Source organism: Arvicanthis niloticus, chromosome 3, assembly GCF_011762505.2.
Source record: "Arvicanthis niloticus isolate mArvNil1 chromosome 3, mArvNil1.pat.X, whole genome shotgun sequence".
NCBI classification, from domain to species: domain Eukaryota; kingdom Metazoa; phylum Chordata; class Mammalia; order Rodentia; family Muridae; genus Arvicanthis; species Arvicanthis niloticus.
In genome coordinates this window covers 126918059-126934667 of record NC_047660.1, presented here as the reverse complement: position 1 = coordinate 126934667, position 16609 = coordinate 126918059, and the positions used below count along the sequence as shown (strand labels likewise).

The 16609-nt window shown below is 41.2% G+C and overlaps 1 protein-coding gene across 1 annotated transcript in view; it reads left to right on the top strand.

Annotated features, from left to right (window-relative positions):
- Nucleotides 1-4978: 4978 nt before the first annotated feature.
- Plcl1 (phospholipase C like 1 (inactive)) overlaps nt 4979-16609 on the top strand; it is a 304222-nt gene continuing 292591 nt past the window's right edge. The window contains exon 1 of the mRNA XM_034499032.2: nt 4979-5692. Within this exon, the coding sequence (XP_034354923.1) occupies nt 5450-5692 (243 nt within the window). The 5' untranslated portion in view covers nt 4979-5449. The remainder of the gene's footprint in view (nt 5693-16609) is intronic.

Here is a 16609-nt window from a genome sequence, read left to right as displayed (position 1 = left end):
TGTATCATAGCCTTAGAGTCGATTAGCGTTGTTGTGTTGTGCTAACGGAAGAGGCTTGGGCATTCTGCAGGGAGTGGGGCTTCCCCACATAGGAGAGAAGTAGCAGTTATCAGATGTTGAAGAACGTAGGCTGTGATTAAATATATCATGAATTTAATGTTTTCAGTCCTTTAAAGATTTATTAAACTGGAATAGTAGATCTATTACAAGCAACTTATAATTTCTCATTCTTGTAGGGCCTATCATGGAATGGAGTCTATGTGTACTTTGAGAAAATGTTAGTTGATTTCTGTAGTTTTATTACTGAAATTTCCTACGTAATTTCTTAGATAAGCAGTAATTTATTTTAGGGAAAGTTTCAGAAACTGAAGAATTTTTAAGTTTGGCTTAGGTTTTCTTTACTGTGTATCTATGCTGCTATGAAATTTTATTAAAATCACCCTACAAATTTCACTTCTGTGTCCTAGTAAATCACAATGATTACAGTGTATATTGGAAAGGACCATGACTCGACTGAGTTGGTGTAACACAACACTGTTCCTGGATCACAGTCAGTGGATTTGTCAAGAAAACTTTAAAGGCCCACCACATTAAAGTATTATAAACAGGAGGATGAGAGAATACATGTTTCCTTACACCAACCAATTGATTGTGTTGATAACATAGAATTTATTTTAATCAGCTTTCAAACACTGCATTAAATAACTAACATAACATGGAGAGTAAAGGTTATTTTGGCTCACAGTTTTGGAGACTTCAGCCTGTGACTTATTAACCTTGTTGCTCTGGGCCTAAGCGTGGAATGCATGTTAGAGTATGTGTGGAATGCATGTTAGAGTATGTGTGGGATGCATGTTAGAGTATGTGCGGGATGCATGTTAGAGTATGTGCGGGATGCATGTTAGAGTATGTGTGGGATGCATGTTAGAGTATGTGTGGGATGCATGTTAGAGTATGTGTGGAATGCATGGTAGAATAAGGTGTGGAATGCATGGTAGAGCATGTGAGGGGTGCATGTGTGGATACATGTTAGAGTATGTGCAGGATGCATGTTAGAGTATGTGTGGGATGCATGTTAGAGTATGTGTGGGATGCATGTTAGAGTATGTGCAGGATGCATGTTAGAGCATGTGTGGGATGCATGTTAGAGCATGTGTGGGATGTATGTTAGAGTATGTGTGGGATGCATGTTAGAGTATGTGCGGGATGCATGTTAGAGTATGTGTGGAATACATGTTAGAGTATATGTGGGATGTATGTTAGAGTATGTGTGGAATGCATGTTAGAGTATGTGTGGTATGCATGTCAGAGTAAGGTGTGGGATGCATGTTAGAATATGTGTGAAATGCATGTTAGAGTATGTGTGGAATGCATGGTAGAATAAGGTGTGAAATGCATGGTAGAGCATGTGAGGGGTGCATGTGTGGATACATGTTAGAGTATGTGCGGGATGCATGTTAGAGTATGTGTGGGATGCATGTTAGAGTATGTGTGGGATGCATGTTAGAGTATGTGCAGGATGCATGTTAGAGCATGTGTGGGATGCATGTTAGAGCATGTGTGGGATGTATGTTAGAGTATGTGTGGGATGCATGTTAGAGTATGTGTGGAATACATGTTAGAGTATGTGTGGGATGTATGTTAGAGTATGTGTGGAATGCATGTTAGAGTATGTGTGGAATGCATGTTAGAGTATGTGTGGTATGCATGTCAGAGTAAGGTGTGGAATGCATGTTAGAATATGTGTGAAATGCATGTTAGAGTATGTGTGGAATGCATGGTAGAATAAGGTGTGGAATGCATGGTAGAGCATGTGTGGGGTGCATGTGTGGATACATGTTAGAGTATGTGCGGGATACATGTTAGAGTTTGTGTGGGATGCATGTCAGAGTAAGGTGTGGAATGCATGTTAGAGTATGTGCAGGATGCATGTTAGAATATGTGTGGAATACATACATGTTAGAGTATGTGTGGGATGCATGTTAGAGTATGTGCAGGATGCATGTTAGAGTATGTGTGGGATGCATGTTAGAGTATGTGTGGAATACATACATGTTAGAGTATGTGTGGGATGCATGTTAGAGTATGTGCGGGATGCATGGTAGAGCATGTGTGGGATGCATGGTAGAGTATGTGTGGGATGCATGGTAAAGTATATGTGGGGTGCATGGTAGAGCATGTGTGGGATGCATGGTAGAGTATGTGTGGGATGCATGGTAGAGTATGCTGCCCAAAGACAATTCTCTTCTCTGGTTATTTTGAGGACTTTGAGAAGGAACATAATTTAGTTAAGGCACCAACTATGATCCTATTCTTGTCCCTATATTAATAATCTCCTTGCCAAATTATTTTTATCCACAGTTTTTCCTCCTTTCTTTTTATGAATAATGCCAGCAATACTAAATTGGAAGATTAGAAAATTGGAAAATGGGAATGTGCCTGGGTCCTGTCTGTAGAGATATTTAATTGTATGGTCTGTTATACTGACCCCTATTTGTCTCTCTGAAACATAGGGTGTAATTTCTATGTGAAGTAAAACTTTGTCAGTTTTAATTGTTAGTTTATCTCTAGTTCCCAGCACTGCTTGGCACAGAGCAGGTGTATAAAAGATATTCATGGATAGATTTCTGTAGTGTTTCAATATGACAAAACAATTATTTTGGCTTAAAAAAATGACCCTATCACTTCTCACACAATAGGATTTCTAGTACTCCAGGATCCCAGAATTCCACTCAAGAGAAAAAAAAATCAAAGATCAAAATAAGCAGCAGCAAAACAAGTCGAGAGCAGTTTCAAGATGGGGTAACTAGGAATCTGAGACTTCATTTAAGGACAACAAGACAGACACTGAGCAGGGTTTAATCAACCTGAAAACATGTAGCTGAAAGTCAAATAGGCCAGCTTGGTTTTGCTCATCTAGGGAAGTCACTTCAGAACTCTGGACCTAAGAAATAGCCAGTGAGAAAATCAAGACTCCCTCTATTGCAGAGACGTCATAGTGAGAGAGTCATTCTGATAACTACTTCCTATGTGTCAGATAATCCTTTATAAAGAATTCTAAACTCCACTTTACATATGAGGAAACTAAGAATCAAAAGTTTCAAGTACAGTCCTGCAAGGTGGCTCAGTGGATGAAGGCACTTACCAAACCTGACAACTTGATTTCAATTCCTGGAACCAGCATGGTGGGAAGAGAGAATCAACTGCTCTAAGTTATCCTACAACCTCTGCACTGACATTTATTGTGAGATGATACTAATTTTAACACCATAGAATAGATATAAAGACACACAAATCTGTAGGATAGGAAACACAGGTAAATAAGACTCATATAGGAAAATAGTGAGGGAGATAACTGCAGCTTTACAGTCTTCAAAGGACAACGCATAAGTGAAAAGTTTACTAGAGCACCAGAGAGCAGACGCCATGACGTCTGTAAAAGACAAAATTAGACGTTATAATGAGCATCAAAAGATGTTATAACGAGCATCAAAAAATCAGCAGCCTAAAAGTGGCTATACTTCTGAGGACGAACTATATTTTCTATGTAACAGTTGTGAAGCAGCGCTTGCTATTTCGGTTGTAGTTCTCATCATCCCACTAGAGGGCGGTGTTGCCTCTAAAACCAGAGCTCGTCGCTCATCTAGAGGACACTCATTCCTGGGTTGCATGTATATTTAAAGAAAAGGTAAAGTCAAGTCTTCCCAGTCTTCCCTAGGAGATGGTAAATGTCAAATATGAATCCTTCCAAGAGCCCCATCCAGTTCTGACTGGTTGTAGCGCCGGGGGAGCTAGATAAAAAAATTGAAGAAAGCACCGAGGGAGCTGGGTAGCAGATCTGATTTTAGTGTCTGTACCAACCAGTCAGTAGACAAGGCTCCCCGGACTTTCATTTCCTCTGTTAAATAAAAGAGCTGCCCTAGATGATCCCCAAGACCCACACCTTAAAACGCTAGAATTCTAATAAAATTCTGGCTCTGAAGGGCTGAAATTTTTCTTGGTGCTGTTGGTCACGGTAAGGAAGAAGTAAGATCTTGAATTATGAAATTATTAGTAATTGAAATTCATTTAATGATCTAAGTGAGGTTTAATACAGACTTCGATGATCCAAATCTTTTAAATAAAATGTTGTTGTTCAACTCTCCAGGGACCTTAGAGGCATTGTCTACATTTGCTTATGGTGTGGTTAATGCCATTGAATCCCTGCTCTCCTCTTGGTTACTAGCTTGGTGGAAGCAGCAAAATGTATTGATTTGGAATTATATCTAGAAAGGAGGCTGAACCTTCGTCGGGAACGTTTTAGGGTAGAGACTAAACCTGCCAACGACCTTGTGGCTATGTGGCTTCCATCATCTCTGTGTTTCATTCGGCGGCGTTCCCAGGGTTCTCCTTGCTCTGTTTCCTCTTACCTTACCCGTCGTATTGACTCAGATTACGGAGTGAATGGAGAATCTGCTTGTAGAAACCAAGGCAAACTGTGGAACTCCAGGGTCCTAGTGCGTGGACTTCACTCCTAAGGATTGGCAGGAGATCCTGTGATTAACTCTTGGTTGTGCCAAGTGTCTTGCACTGCCAGTCCCCCAAACGCTCTGACTTTCCAGCTCAACACCCTTAGTCCAGATTTGCTATTTTGCAGAGTGTTTCTTCCGGCGTCTCCCTGCAGCCCTCAACCCACCCCACCCCCATCTCATTTCTTGCACCTTCGGGCTGCATTCGCCTTTCTAAACTTCCTAAAATGTACTCTGAGTGCCTGCGGGTGCGCACACTGGCGCGCGCATCCTCGCCTAGTACCGGGGCCAGCGGGGCTGGGCAGACTCGGAGCAACAGAACACATTCCATTCTTCGCGCTCGGGCACACCCCTCCGCGGTCAGGATTGGTCGGGTCGAACACCCCCCGGCGAACCTCGGCTCCTGAGAGGCCGGGGCGCCTGCCAATCCCCACGGGCTGTCAAAACAAGTCTTCCCTCCCTGTCACAGGCGAGCGGAGTGGAGGCCGCCGCCGCACTTCCTGGGGCCGCCGCGCTGCGGTCGGCGGGCAGGTGGCTGGTGGCCGGTCCGCAGTCGCCTCTCAAGCTGCGCACGTCCCGGCTCCGGAGGCTCCCGGCTCCGGCGCCCGCTGCCTTTTGTCTGCACAGAGCCGGCGCTCGCCTCCCGTCTCCTGTACCTCCCGCTGCTTTTCGCCTGCTTCTCCCTCCTGCTCACATCTTCTCCCCGCCCCCGCCGCCGGTCCGCGCCGGCCCGCTGACCTCCTGGACCATAGCCCGAGGACGCCTCTGCCCGAGCGATGTCTCCTCTCTACAAAGTTGCGGCGGCCACTGCAGCCGCCGTCGCGCGCTGAAACAAAGTCTAGCGGGGTTTCCTCCTGGTGCCTGAGCGCACCCGTGCCCGGGGTTGGACGCCGCTGGCGGTCGTGCTGTCTCGCCGCCGGGAGCCTAGAACGTGCTTGGCCATGGCTGAGGGCGCGGCTGGCAGGGAGGCTCCGGCGCCTCTCGACGTTGCCGGGGGCGAAGACGACCCCCGAGCCGGCGCCGACGCTGCCTTCGGGGACGCCGCATCCGCGGCCTCGGGGGGCCGGATGAGGGACCGTCGCAGCGGAGTCGCGCTGCCGGGCGCTGCGGGGGTTCCCGCGGATACCGAGGCAGGCCTCCTGGAGGCTGCACGAGCGACCCCCCGGCGCAGCAGTATCATCAAGGTAAGCCGAGCGTCAGCGGCCCAGAGCCTGGGTATGGGTGTCGGGTGGGTAGGGGACATCCCACCCCCCAACCCCGGGACAGGATATTCATTGCCCCAGGCGTCCGCAGGCTGGGCATTGTTTTCTCCCACCTCCCTCAACGCCAAACCTTCCTGCCTAGTCCGGAGGTTCCCAGACTCAGCTGTTGGCCTTGAGAAGCAGAAGTGACTTCCCCTCTGACAGCGGAGGAAAAGTTCCTCTTTGCGCTCTGGCTTCTGCGGTTTGATGGATGCTTTCCCTCATCTTCTCCGCAAGCCTCACTAACCGGTGGATGGGAGGAGGAAGGGAGGACTTGGGATAAATGCAGACCTGCGGGCTGGCTGTGCATTCTCTAGCGGAGGGCTAGCTTTCCTGAACAGTAATGGCAAAGCACAGCTTACTTTCAAGTGTGTGTGGGAAATCTCCTCCAGACACAAATGATTCTGAAATCCTGAAACGCCTGAACTTTGCAGCTAGGCAGGCAGAGTTTGCAGCGGACGCTGCAGCATAGAAAGGATGAAGCATGAGCTCCGAGGTTTTGCGCTGCAGAAAACACACATCCGGGAAAACGTTCCCAGACTCCCCTAGCACCCCCAGAGGATTTGCCTTTATCCATCTGCCAAGGAATTGTAAACCTTTCTTCGCCCTATTTGTTTATTTCTGTCTTCCACTTTGAACTTGTTTCCCATGTTCGAAAGTTCATATTTTGGGTGCATGACTTTGGAGTAATCGTTTCAGGTAAGAGCCCTGGTATCGGCTCTGGAATAGGGCCTCTTAGCATAGCTCCATGTGAATACTACACACATGCGAGATTAAGGTTGATCTTGGTAAAGCAGTCAGTGTGAATGTACACCCATACACACAAGGTGACAGTAAAAGATCTTGGGGCTACCTACTATTCAACTTACTGACTTACTGGGTAGGCTCATACATTCAGAAAGCTTGCTTAGGTTTAAACCAAGCAACCACTGTGTAATGCGTGTCTTCTTTCCCACGCTACCAGCACCAGTGTAGGTGCCCACATCCACCTATCTCCAGGCACTATCTATGCTTTTTCTCCAACATGGACACATGGAAATTTAAAAGCTACATGAAGACTTCTATGTTAAAAGTGGATGGTAATTTAAAAATAACCTGCAGTAGTTTGTTTGTTTATCTGTGCTTTTCCATAATGTGCAAAGAGAATTATGTTCGGAATGTAATTATAATTTGAATAAAAGAGAAATGGTTCTCTTTAATACTACAAGTCAAAAATTGCATTGTTTTGCAAGTATCATAATTAGAAAACAGATACATTGGGATTACAATATGTGGACCTATGTGTATGAAAATAGCCATTGTAAGGTACTTTAAAATACATGATCATAAAAGCAGTGGTTCTATATAATATTGTAAAAAATACAAGTCATGAGGTCTAAGGACTATGCAGATTCTTGCAGCAAGTTTATCTCTGTGAAATTGCTCTGTGCTGCCAGGGGTGCTACTACAGGTCTGAAATCCAAGGGTTATGCTCGAATGAAAGCTTGGAATTCTGCACTCAAGAAGCTGACACAGGAGGATCCTCATTACAAACCCAGCCTCCTGAACATACATGGTCCCAAAATAAATAAGCCCCGCCCACATTATATGATTGGCATGTGGTTTATATTCTCATAAGGGTTATTGCCGAGTAACAGTGCCCCTTTTGCTTTGAAGTTCGCTTTTTTGTGTCAGAAGGGAAGACAGTAGAGTATTACATTTTCTCTATTTGGTGGAAATTAAATGGCATGTAAAGTTAAAGATACTGCAAAAATTAGATGAGCTATTTTAAATTAGACTTATTTGAAGAATATACAATGATTTAAAACAATTAAATCTTGAAAGGGAGTGTGAAAATAAGACTTTTTGCTACTCCACACTCCACCCGCCCCCACAGAGTCTATTCTACAGCCATTAACATTTTCTTATGCATCTTTCCAAAATAGTCCATGCATTTGTAGGCAAATGTTTGTATGACTGTGTATCTGTGACTAATTGTTGAGGTCCTTAACATGTACAATTAAATCTGGCTAGAGTTTTATTGCCTTCATACCTTCAAGTTTCATCAAACATTTTGATGCCCAGAGGATTGACTAAGGTCATTACGCGGAGCACATTAAGCTTCTGGTAACTGGGTGGCAGTTGCTGGGATATGCTTCCAGAGGCCTTTATTTCTTCTTCTCAGGGGGTCAGAGGCAGGTGGGCTCTCTTCTACTTCTCCTAAGATCACGAACATTTTTATTTACATCTTGAGTCTTCTGCTGCATGACCTGGTTACTTTAATGCAGTAAAAATGAGAATTTCTAAAAAGGCATAGAACGTGTACGTCGGTCACTTTATGTCATTATAATGAAATGCGTCAAAGGAGGGGAGATTTATTGTGGCTCATGTTTCAGAGATTTCAGCCCATCATCACTGGCCGTGTTTTTGGGTCTGTAGAGAGGCCATGCACCGTAGCAGAGGGACAGAGAGGAGGATAGTGGATTGCTTTATGGTGCTGGGAAGCAGAGGGAAGGAGGGACTGAGGACAAGGCTTACATTTCAAGTGCACGTCCCTGCAACTGGACCTCAATTCCTACTTATCACCATATCCCAATAATCCCACCATGGTGGACCTCATGATGGACAAATGTACTGATCAGGTCTCGGTCCTTATGATCCAATTATCTTACCAGTGGCACCTCTGAACATCAAACTCAAGACCAAACTTTCAATATATGAGGTTTATTTTCGTTTTGGAAGATTTTTATATTTAAACCAAAATGCATATAATAGATGCATATGTTCTATACTGAGGGATGACAATACATATGTTGTCAGGAATTCTTTTTATTTGGTTTTGAAACATATATGTAACAAAGAAATTTCGTTTATATTAAAATACATTAAGCTGGGTGGTGTTGGTGTATAGCTTTACTCCCAGCACTTGGGAGACAGGTGGATCTCTGAATGTGTGTGTGTGTGTGTGTGTGTGTGTGTGTGTGTGTGTGTGTGTGTGTGTATATATATATATATATATATATATATGCATGCAACAGTTGACATTCCTACCATACCTGTGGGCTACAGAAAGGTTGTGATTTGTCAAATATTAAATTATTTTCAATTTGATTTACATTATTGATTTTAATTATTTTAATGTGAATTCTCTAGGAGCATGAATATTAGATTGAAAACATGCATTCCTTTACCCTACCAGAAAACAGACTTCCTTGTATGTTAATTAAAGGGATATTTTTTCAGTTAATTTGTCCTTCCTAATTTGAAAACATGTGTATAGCCGAGAAAACAATTTTCTTCTGAGCTGAATGAAACAATTACACTGTTTATCTGTGCCCATCTTCACAAGCCTTCCTAATGTCAATGGTTGTTTTTTCTTTATACTCTCAGGTTTTTTTTTTTAATATTATAAGAATTTAGCTAGATTCTTTGTAATTCATTTACTTTTTTTCTTGTATGATTATTTTTTATGGAGTTGCCATTGATAAGTACTTCATGTTTTGGTGTGTGTATAGCATTGTATTCGTTGAGTCTATCTTAATTTCTTTCTTGTGACGGTTTGAATAGGTGTGGCCCTCATAGACTCATGTGTTTGAGTGCTTGGCCCTTAGGGAATAGTGCTATTAGGAAGTGTGTCCTTGCTGGGCAGTGGTGGCACACACCTTTAATCCCAGCACTTGGGAGGCAGAGGCAGATGGATTTCTGAGTTCGAGGCCAGCCTGGTCTACAGAGTAAGTTCTAGGACAGCCAGGGCTACACAGAGAAACCCTGTCTCAAAAAACCAAAAAAAAAAAAAAAAAGTAAGTGTGTCCTTGTTGGAGGAAGTGTGGCACTATGGGGGCTGGCTTTGAGCTCTCCTATGCTCAAGCTATACCCTGTGTAAAAAAAAAATCCAGTCTCCTGGATGCTTTTAGCCCCAATTAAATGTTTGCTTTTATAAGAGTTGGTACTGGTATCTCTTCACAGCAATAAAAACACGAAGACATTCTTGATACATGATTTAAGATGGAAAGTTAGCAGAATGCTAACACTATCTAATTTTAATGTACTCTTGTAGTTGAATATATTTCTAATAAATTAGATTGCTTATCTAGTATTTGATGTCAATATTCTAATATTTTATTTTAAATTGTAGCCAATAATGCTATAACTATTATATTGTAGAAATAAGAAAGAATGTAGCTTGTTCTGTATATTAGATAGCAAGAGCTGAGATGCATAACTATTTTGAAAGCAGTTCATTTTTGTTTCTCTTTTGTCTGTTTTCTTTTATTCCAACTAAATACATATAACTTAGGCAAAGAGGAGGGACTACCACACTGATTGCACTGCATGTTATGCGGGATGAAGATTGGTGTTAGGAGTGAGGGTCTGAGACATACTGCAAAGCATCTAAAGGAATGGCTGTTGTCCATGCCTCATTAAGGTGTTATCATAACCAGTCATACCCTACCTGGTGGTGTGAGCTGCAGCCTCAAAGATGCACCTTGGGTACCAGTTGACTCATGACCAAGTTATGACTCAGCAAGGAGGCAAAGAGGATGGAAGTTACATTACATGTTGCCTACTGTGGTTAAATACTAAGCAAACTTTCATACATTTCATATTCTCACAGCGAGCTTTCCAGTATAAGGGAGGTATAGAGAGACTTAATTCAAGGCAGAGTCAGTATTTACAGCCATGTCTGCTTAACAGCTGAAACTGTGTTATCATGCGTTTCCTCAGATGCAGTAAGTTCATAACTCAACACTTTTTAGGTTAGAAACAAGCTGAGTGCATGGAGAATCTGAATCTTGGGTTTGTGAGGTGAATTGTTCCTTGTCTGCCTTCCTTCCCCAGTTTAGAACATCTGGAGCTCCATGGCCCAAGATGGGATTCCTGGAGCCTGTGGTCTTTTTGTTAGGCCCATTTTGTGTGTGGAAAGCAGTTTGGCTGGTGTATACTGGCTAAGGAGCTCACCTGTCAATGAATGGAACCCATACCTCTTAGTGGTGTCAATTTTGAATCTCATACCTGTCTTACATTAGGCCAGTTTCTTTCCTGTGTCTCTAAAGATGACAGAGTTTTGAGAAGAATTGTATTTTCTTTAAGTTGATAGATAGAAGGACCAGATACCTGGTACACTGAATGCATATTTTTATTATAAAAAAGTGGGGTGAAGAGGATTTCAATTTGAACACTGAACACCGTTTTATAAACAGTTATAATGTGAAATTAAACATGATTGAGAAACTACTTACAGTTTTTAGGCATGCCAGAGTTAGATACGCTTTTGTAGAGTAGCCTGGGAATTAATCCGCATATAGACTTTTGTTCCTATACCAATGTGCTGGCTAGTCTTGACACAAGCTAGAGTTATCTGGAAGTGGGAGCCTCAGTGAGAAAGTGCTACCTTAAGATGGGGCTATAAGGCATTTTTAAAATTAGTGATTGATTTATGGCTGATGGCTCAGACCATCGAGGAGTGCTCCTTACTGGTTTGCTCCCCATGGCTTGCTCAGCCTGCTGTCTTATAGAACCCAGGACCACAGGGCCAGAGATGGCATCTCCCACAATGGTCTGAGCCATCAGTCCCTGCCTCCAGGTTCTTGCCCTGTTTGAGTTCTTGTCCTGAATTCCTTCAGCGATAAACAGTGATGTGGAAGTGTAAGCTGACTAAGCCCTTTCTTCCCCAAGTTGCTTTGATCATGGTGTTTTATCACAGCAGTAGTAGTCCTAAGACAACTGATAAAGGTTAAAACCTTTAAATAAGAAACTGATGTCAGGATTTTAAAGAGAAAGCCTAACAATTCATTGGAGCTGACCAGCTTTGCATGGGAGTAGCCGTTAGTGTGTGGTGGTATCTGCAGCCTCAGATGGGGTTCTCCCTCTGAAGATGAGTCAACTGTACGTGTAGCACTGAACCTCTTGGTGGCTTTGTCTTACTATCCCAACAACCTTGGTCAGAATGCTTAGTTTCTCTGAAATTGTCATAGAAGAATGACCACAATTCACCTTACACGTGGTTTCTTATTTCAGTACTTTTCTGGTGTGTCTTTTAATAGCACCTCTTGAGAGAAAGGAAGAATAAAACCTTGGGTAAATGCCTTGATGAAAGGGTTTAGAAGTGCCTGTTAATCAGTGTTTGTTATAATTTTAGAATTTATAGATTTGCTTTTCCTTTTGGAAAAGGTTCAGAGAATATAATTCACGTACATAGCCACTGAGGGGTTAACCACACTGTGATTACCTCTGAATAGTTGTCCCAACTATTTTCTTTTACAATGAAGCAAACAGGCAATTAAATGTTGTACAGCAAAATGTCAATTGAACATTTATTGCCAAATAACACCTCAAGCACAGCAGGGCATTATGAAGAAACATCAGGAGACAGCTGACATAGCCTGGTGCTATTGAACAAACAGCCCATTAAAAGTGCTTCTGGGTAATGCTAGAGCAACTGATCAGGCAGTGTGTGGCCAAGGAAAAGCTCAGTGAACTGAACTACCTTCTTGGCATTTCTGTTCAGCATTACTAATAGTGAATTTTAAGATCGTTCTGTATTCAAGCCTAATGTCCAAATTGCCAGAGTCATAACGTTGTATATTTAAAAATTATCCATCTTTAAATGACTACTAGGGTCTCATGGTTTCTTGAGCCTCCCTTTGTGATACCACCACTAAATAAACCACTGGTTCTAAGAAGATGAGAGAGTTATTGAATTGGACTTTCAGTATAAATCTAAGGTAACACATAAATGAATCTCTTTATAGTAAAATCTGCCAGCTTTGCAAAATATTATGTTTTGACAAGTGTTTTAATCACATAATACAAGGTTGGTTTGGAGTTTCACTTAATTTATTCACCTCTGTTTCCCAGTTCATATTTGTATTCTTGTTCTCACAATGGAATACAGCAGAGCTTATTATAATTAGTGATTATACTATGCTAATAATAACGATAATAATAACCGAGGGCCAACTTCTATGTAACATTTTGCATTGTTTAAGTATTGGCCTGGGTGTTGTATTTTATCAAACACTGATGGCAACAGCAATATTCTAGTATGACAAAGTGTTGAAATTGTCTCTTGGATTTAAAATTTAGTTTAATTGTAGTTTTATTTGTAATGTCTTGTGTGGATATGTTTAGGAGAGGTATTATCTGCTTTATTTTGAAGAGTATCATTTTAACTCACCAAATTTGTGATCAGTATAGCATTACTTTGAGAAAAGCAGAATTACATATGTGAGTAGAAAAGAGCCATCTTTTCATCATCACTCTCACTCTAGGAAGCTACATCATCATTCTCTAGGAAGTTACATCATCACTCTCACTCTAGGAAGTTACATCATCATTCTCTAGGAAGTTACATCATCACTCTCACTCTAGGAAGTTACATCATCACTCTCACTCTAGAAAGTTACATATTCTCACGCAGGAAAAACAATTTTGGAAACAATCCAATCCACCCCAAATGTAAAAACTAAGCTTTTCGGTAAGTACATTTAGTTTTTCAGTGTTTTTGAGTTTGCATGTATAAATTATGAAAGTGGACAGCTCTTTCTTTTCTTTCTGTTGTAGTATCAGGGATGGAGCACAGGGTCTCAGCCATTGAGCTATATCACAGCCTTAGGGTGTAGCTATTATAGGCAAGGGGATTGTGTTTGTCCTTAACTATACAACTTTGTATTAAAAGTTCAAAATACCTTTGGGAGATAACATCTGTTTTGTTCATTCTTTTATTTTGACCTTTCTCAAGAGTCTTTTAAAATATGCTAATTCTGGATGAAGCACTGACTAAGCCCAGAAAGTATGTACAAGTAGCAAGCTTGTGTTGTTCACATGGTATAAGAAGGCTCTGGTTAGAAGTGATAAGTTTGTGATGCTGTGAGAGTTTGGGACTTAGAGATGGATATTCAAATTCAAAGCACATCTCTATGTGATGCCAAGGGAGATAAATACATAAAGAATACGAAAAGAGACAAAAGAACACTTTATGCTTACCTGGGACCAGCATTATATTGTGGATCTGAACCCAACCTTGTAGTGGGCAAGTTGTTTTCTAAGCTTAAGTGACTTCAGACCAAAGCCTGTGTGGTCAAAGCCCACACACTCTTTAGACTAAGGGCTGGTGATGGGTGTGATATTCAGGTGCACACTGGGGTCAGAAGGAGCCAGGGTTTCCAGGGCTCAGAACTGGGTAGGGCCAGGCTCCAGCCATGGATATTTATATCAGAAGAATGACTCCTCCTCCTTCTCTCTTCCAGTCTATCTTGAGTGTTGGGTTGATACCACATGTGCACCATGATTCTCTCTCCCTAGGGATGTACGTCATAAAGTACAATCCAGTCAGCATCCTTAAACTTACAGTTTCCTATTTATTGATCATGAGTAAAATTTGGAAAAAGGGATAGGGGGTCTGCTGTAAGGGAGTGGATGGAACTTTTTGTTACCCCTTAGAGGTTTTCATACAAGATGCAAAAATCATTTTTAGCTTTGGCAAAGCCCAGATTTGAGACATATTGATTCTGTACCATAATTAAATAGTACATATTTAAAAATGCTATCAATAATTAAATAGTTTCATTTTTCTTTTTAATATAATCGACAAAATACAGTAATATCTTGAATAAGTTATCCTACTGAGAATTTTTTCTATAATAATAGAAAATACTTACATGATATTTATTCTCTGAGTCTGGAATCATTTTGAGCACTTAATGTGTATTAATTAATTTAGATATCACAGGAAGCATATGGAAGTGTTATTATTATCAATATCAGTGTTTACAGGTGAGATGTTTAATGACTTTTCCGAGGTCTCACATAATTAACAAATGCAAAGCCAGATAAAGAGTTTCAAACTTTTACAGAGATCAACCTGCTTCTGCTTCCTAAGTGCTGGGACTAATGGTATGTGCTACCACTCCTGACTGCTTCAACTCCTTACACTATATGTTCCCCTAAGTACTATTGATTAATCCTTACCTGGTGTGCACGGAAGAGCAGGTTTTATAAAGTTGTTACCCTTGCACAGTAAGTACAGCTGACAAATCAAGAAGAAAACTTTCTGTAACCAGTGTTGGGGAATTCTCTTTGGAATTATTTGAACACATTTCCCCCCTTAATTTTATAGCCTTTCACATGAAACATTGATGATTTAACATTAATTTTGTACTCCAATTTTCCTTGAGAAGACTGGGCCTCCTGGTAGAATAGTTTTACTTCTTGACGAAAGTTAGCATTAAGCAGTGGTTTATGATACATCTTTAGAATAAATTATACACGCTAAAGACAGACTATTAATCATTACAAACTGATATGATATTTTATAGTTGGATACTTTTGTATTCCATCGATAAATCAGTAAGGAGTGTCTGCATTCCCAATCGATGGAAACTGCCATTTTCTTGATAAGTGAATATGATGCTGTATAATTGGAATTTCCTCTTGTTATCTCTGGGGAAGGTATAGTACTTCTCACACAGGAGGAACTTAGTGAATATTTGATGAATTTATTAAACTAAAGTTTGTCTGATTACTTAATGCTTTTTGATTTGGTAGAGAAATTCCGAAGTCATTGGGTAGGAAGGCCAGACATAAGATTATGTTATAACTGTCTTTGTGTCTATTTTATTGTGTTAAAGATAATTATTCTGCTATGCTGAGACACAGTGCTAGGACCAAGTGGTACCCAGAGGTTTGTTTCCATCACTGGGAGATTGCGCAGTTCTCAAAAGCTAGTTAGTTCTCTGTTCAAACAACTGTGTGTCACCTTTAGTTATCTATTTACAGCTATACTGGATTGTTGAAAAGATGCAGAAGCGTTCTCCAGAAGTTTCCCCTCACTGCAGCACTTGCACAGTAACATATTTGGTTACATTCTCTTAAAGCGGATTACAATTTTTATTTTGCTAAAAATGTTTCTATCAAACATCTGAAACTTCCAAACAGTTGTTTTTTTTAAATCTCTCGTAACAAACATTTTTAAACTAATATTTTCTGATGTGCTGTTAGTATGAGGTCAAGCTGTTCTTGCAGTAAGTGCATTTGTGTTTTAGAAACATTAGAGACCAGCAAGCGCAGCTCTTTTTTTTTTTTTTTTTTTTGTTTGAGACAGCATCTCACTGTGTAGCCCTGGCTATCCTGGAACTTGCTGTGTAGCCCAAGCCAGCCTTGCAATCTGCCTCTTGACTGCACCCAAAAGCACATTCATTAGCAACATAACTAGACAGGCAATGGGAAGTCATGCGGTAGGGAGAAGTCACCAAAGAGAGAAGGCACACCGAAGTTAAACTACCAGCAGCTGAGGACGGTAAGAGAAAAGCAAAGGACCAGATATGCTAGAGGCAAGTGGCCTCGGAAGAAAAGACTCTTTACGGGGTTCATTGTGCAGAATTGGAAATTTGGAAAATTGTTCTAGGTTTTGATAGCTTTTGGTTCTTTGTAGTACATTTTAATCTCATTTTAACACAGTTATTTATCTTTAAATAGTGTGTGTGTATATAGGTATGTGTATGCCATAGTGCATGTATAGACATCAGAGGACAACTTCTCTCTTTTTCCTATGGGTTCTGCGAATTGAATTAAAATCCTTAGTCCTGAATGGCAAGCGCTTCTACCTGCTGAGCTATCACACTGACAAACATACTAACACATTTAACAACAATGGTTAGACACAAGGCTATTTTATTTATTTTACAGTTTAGAGATCTCTGGGAGGGTGAGTCTGAGTGTTGGTGAGGATGCTTGGTATCAGTAAGAAGCTTTGTCGACTCTCCTGGTTTTTTAGCCCCAGCCCTAGGAAATGCCCAAGTGAGTCTCCACGGTTGCACCCTCAGCATGGCAGTTTAATCAGTACAGGGGATTGGGTTTTTGCAAACAGCTCATCCTATAAAT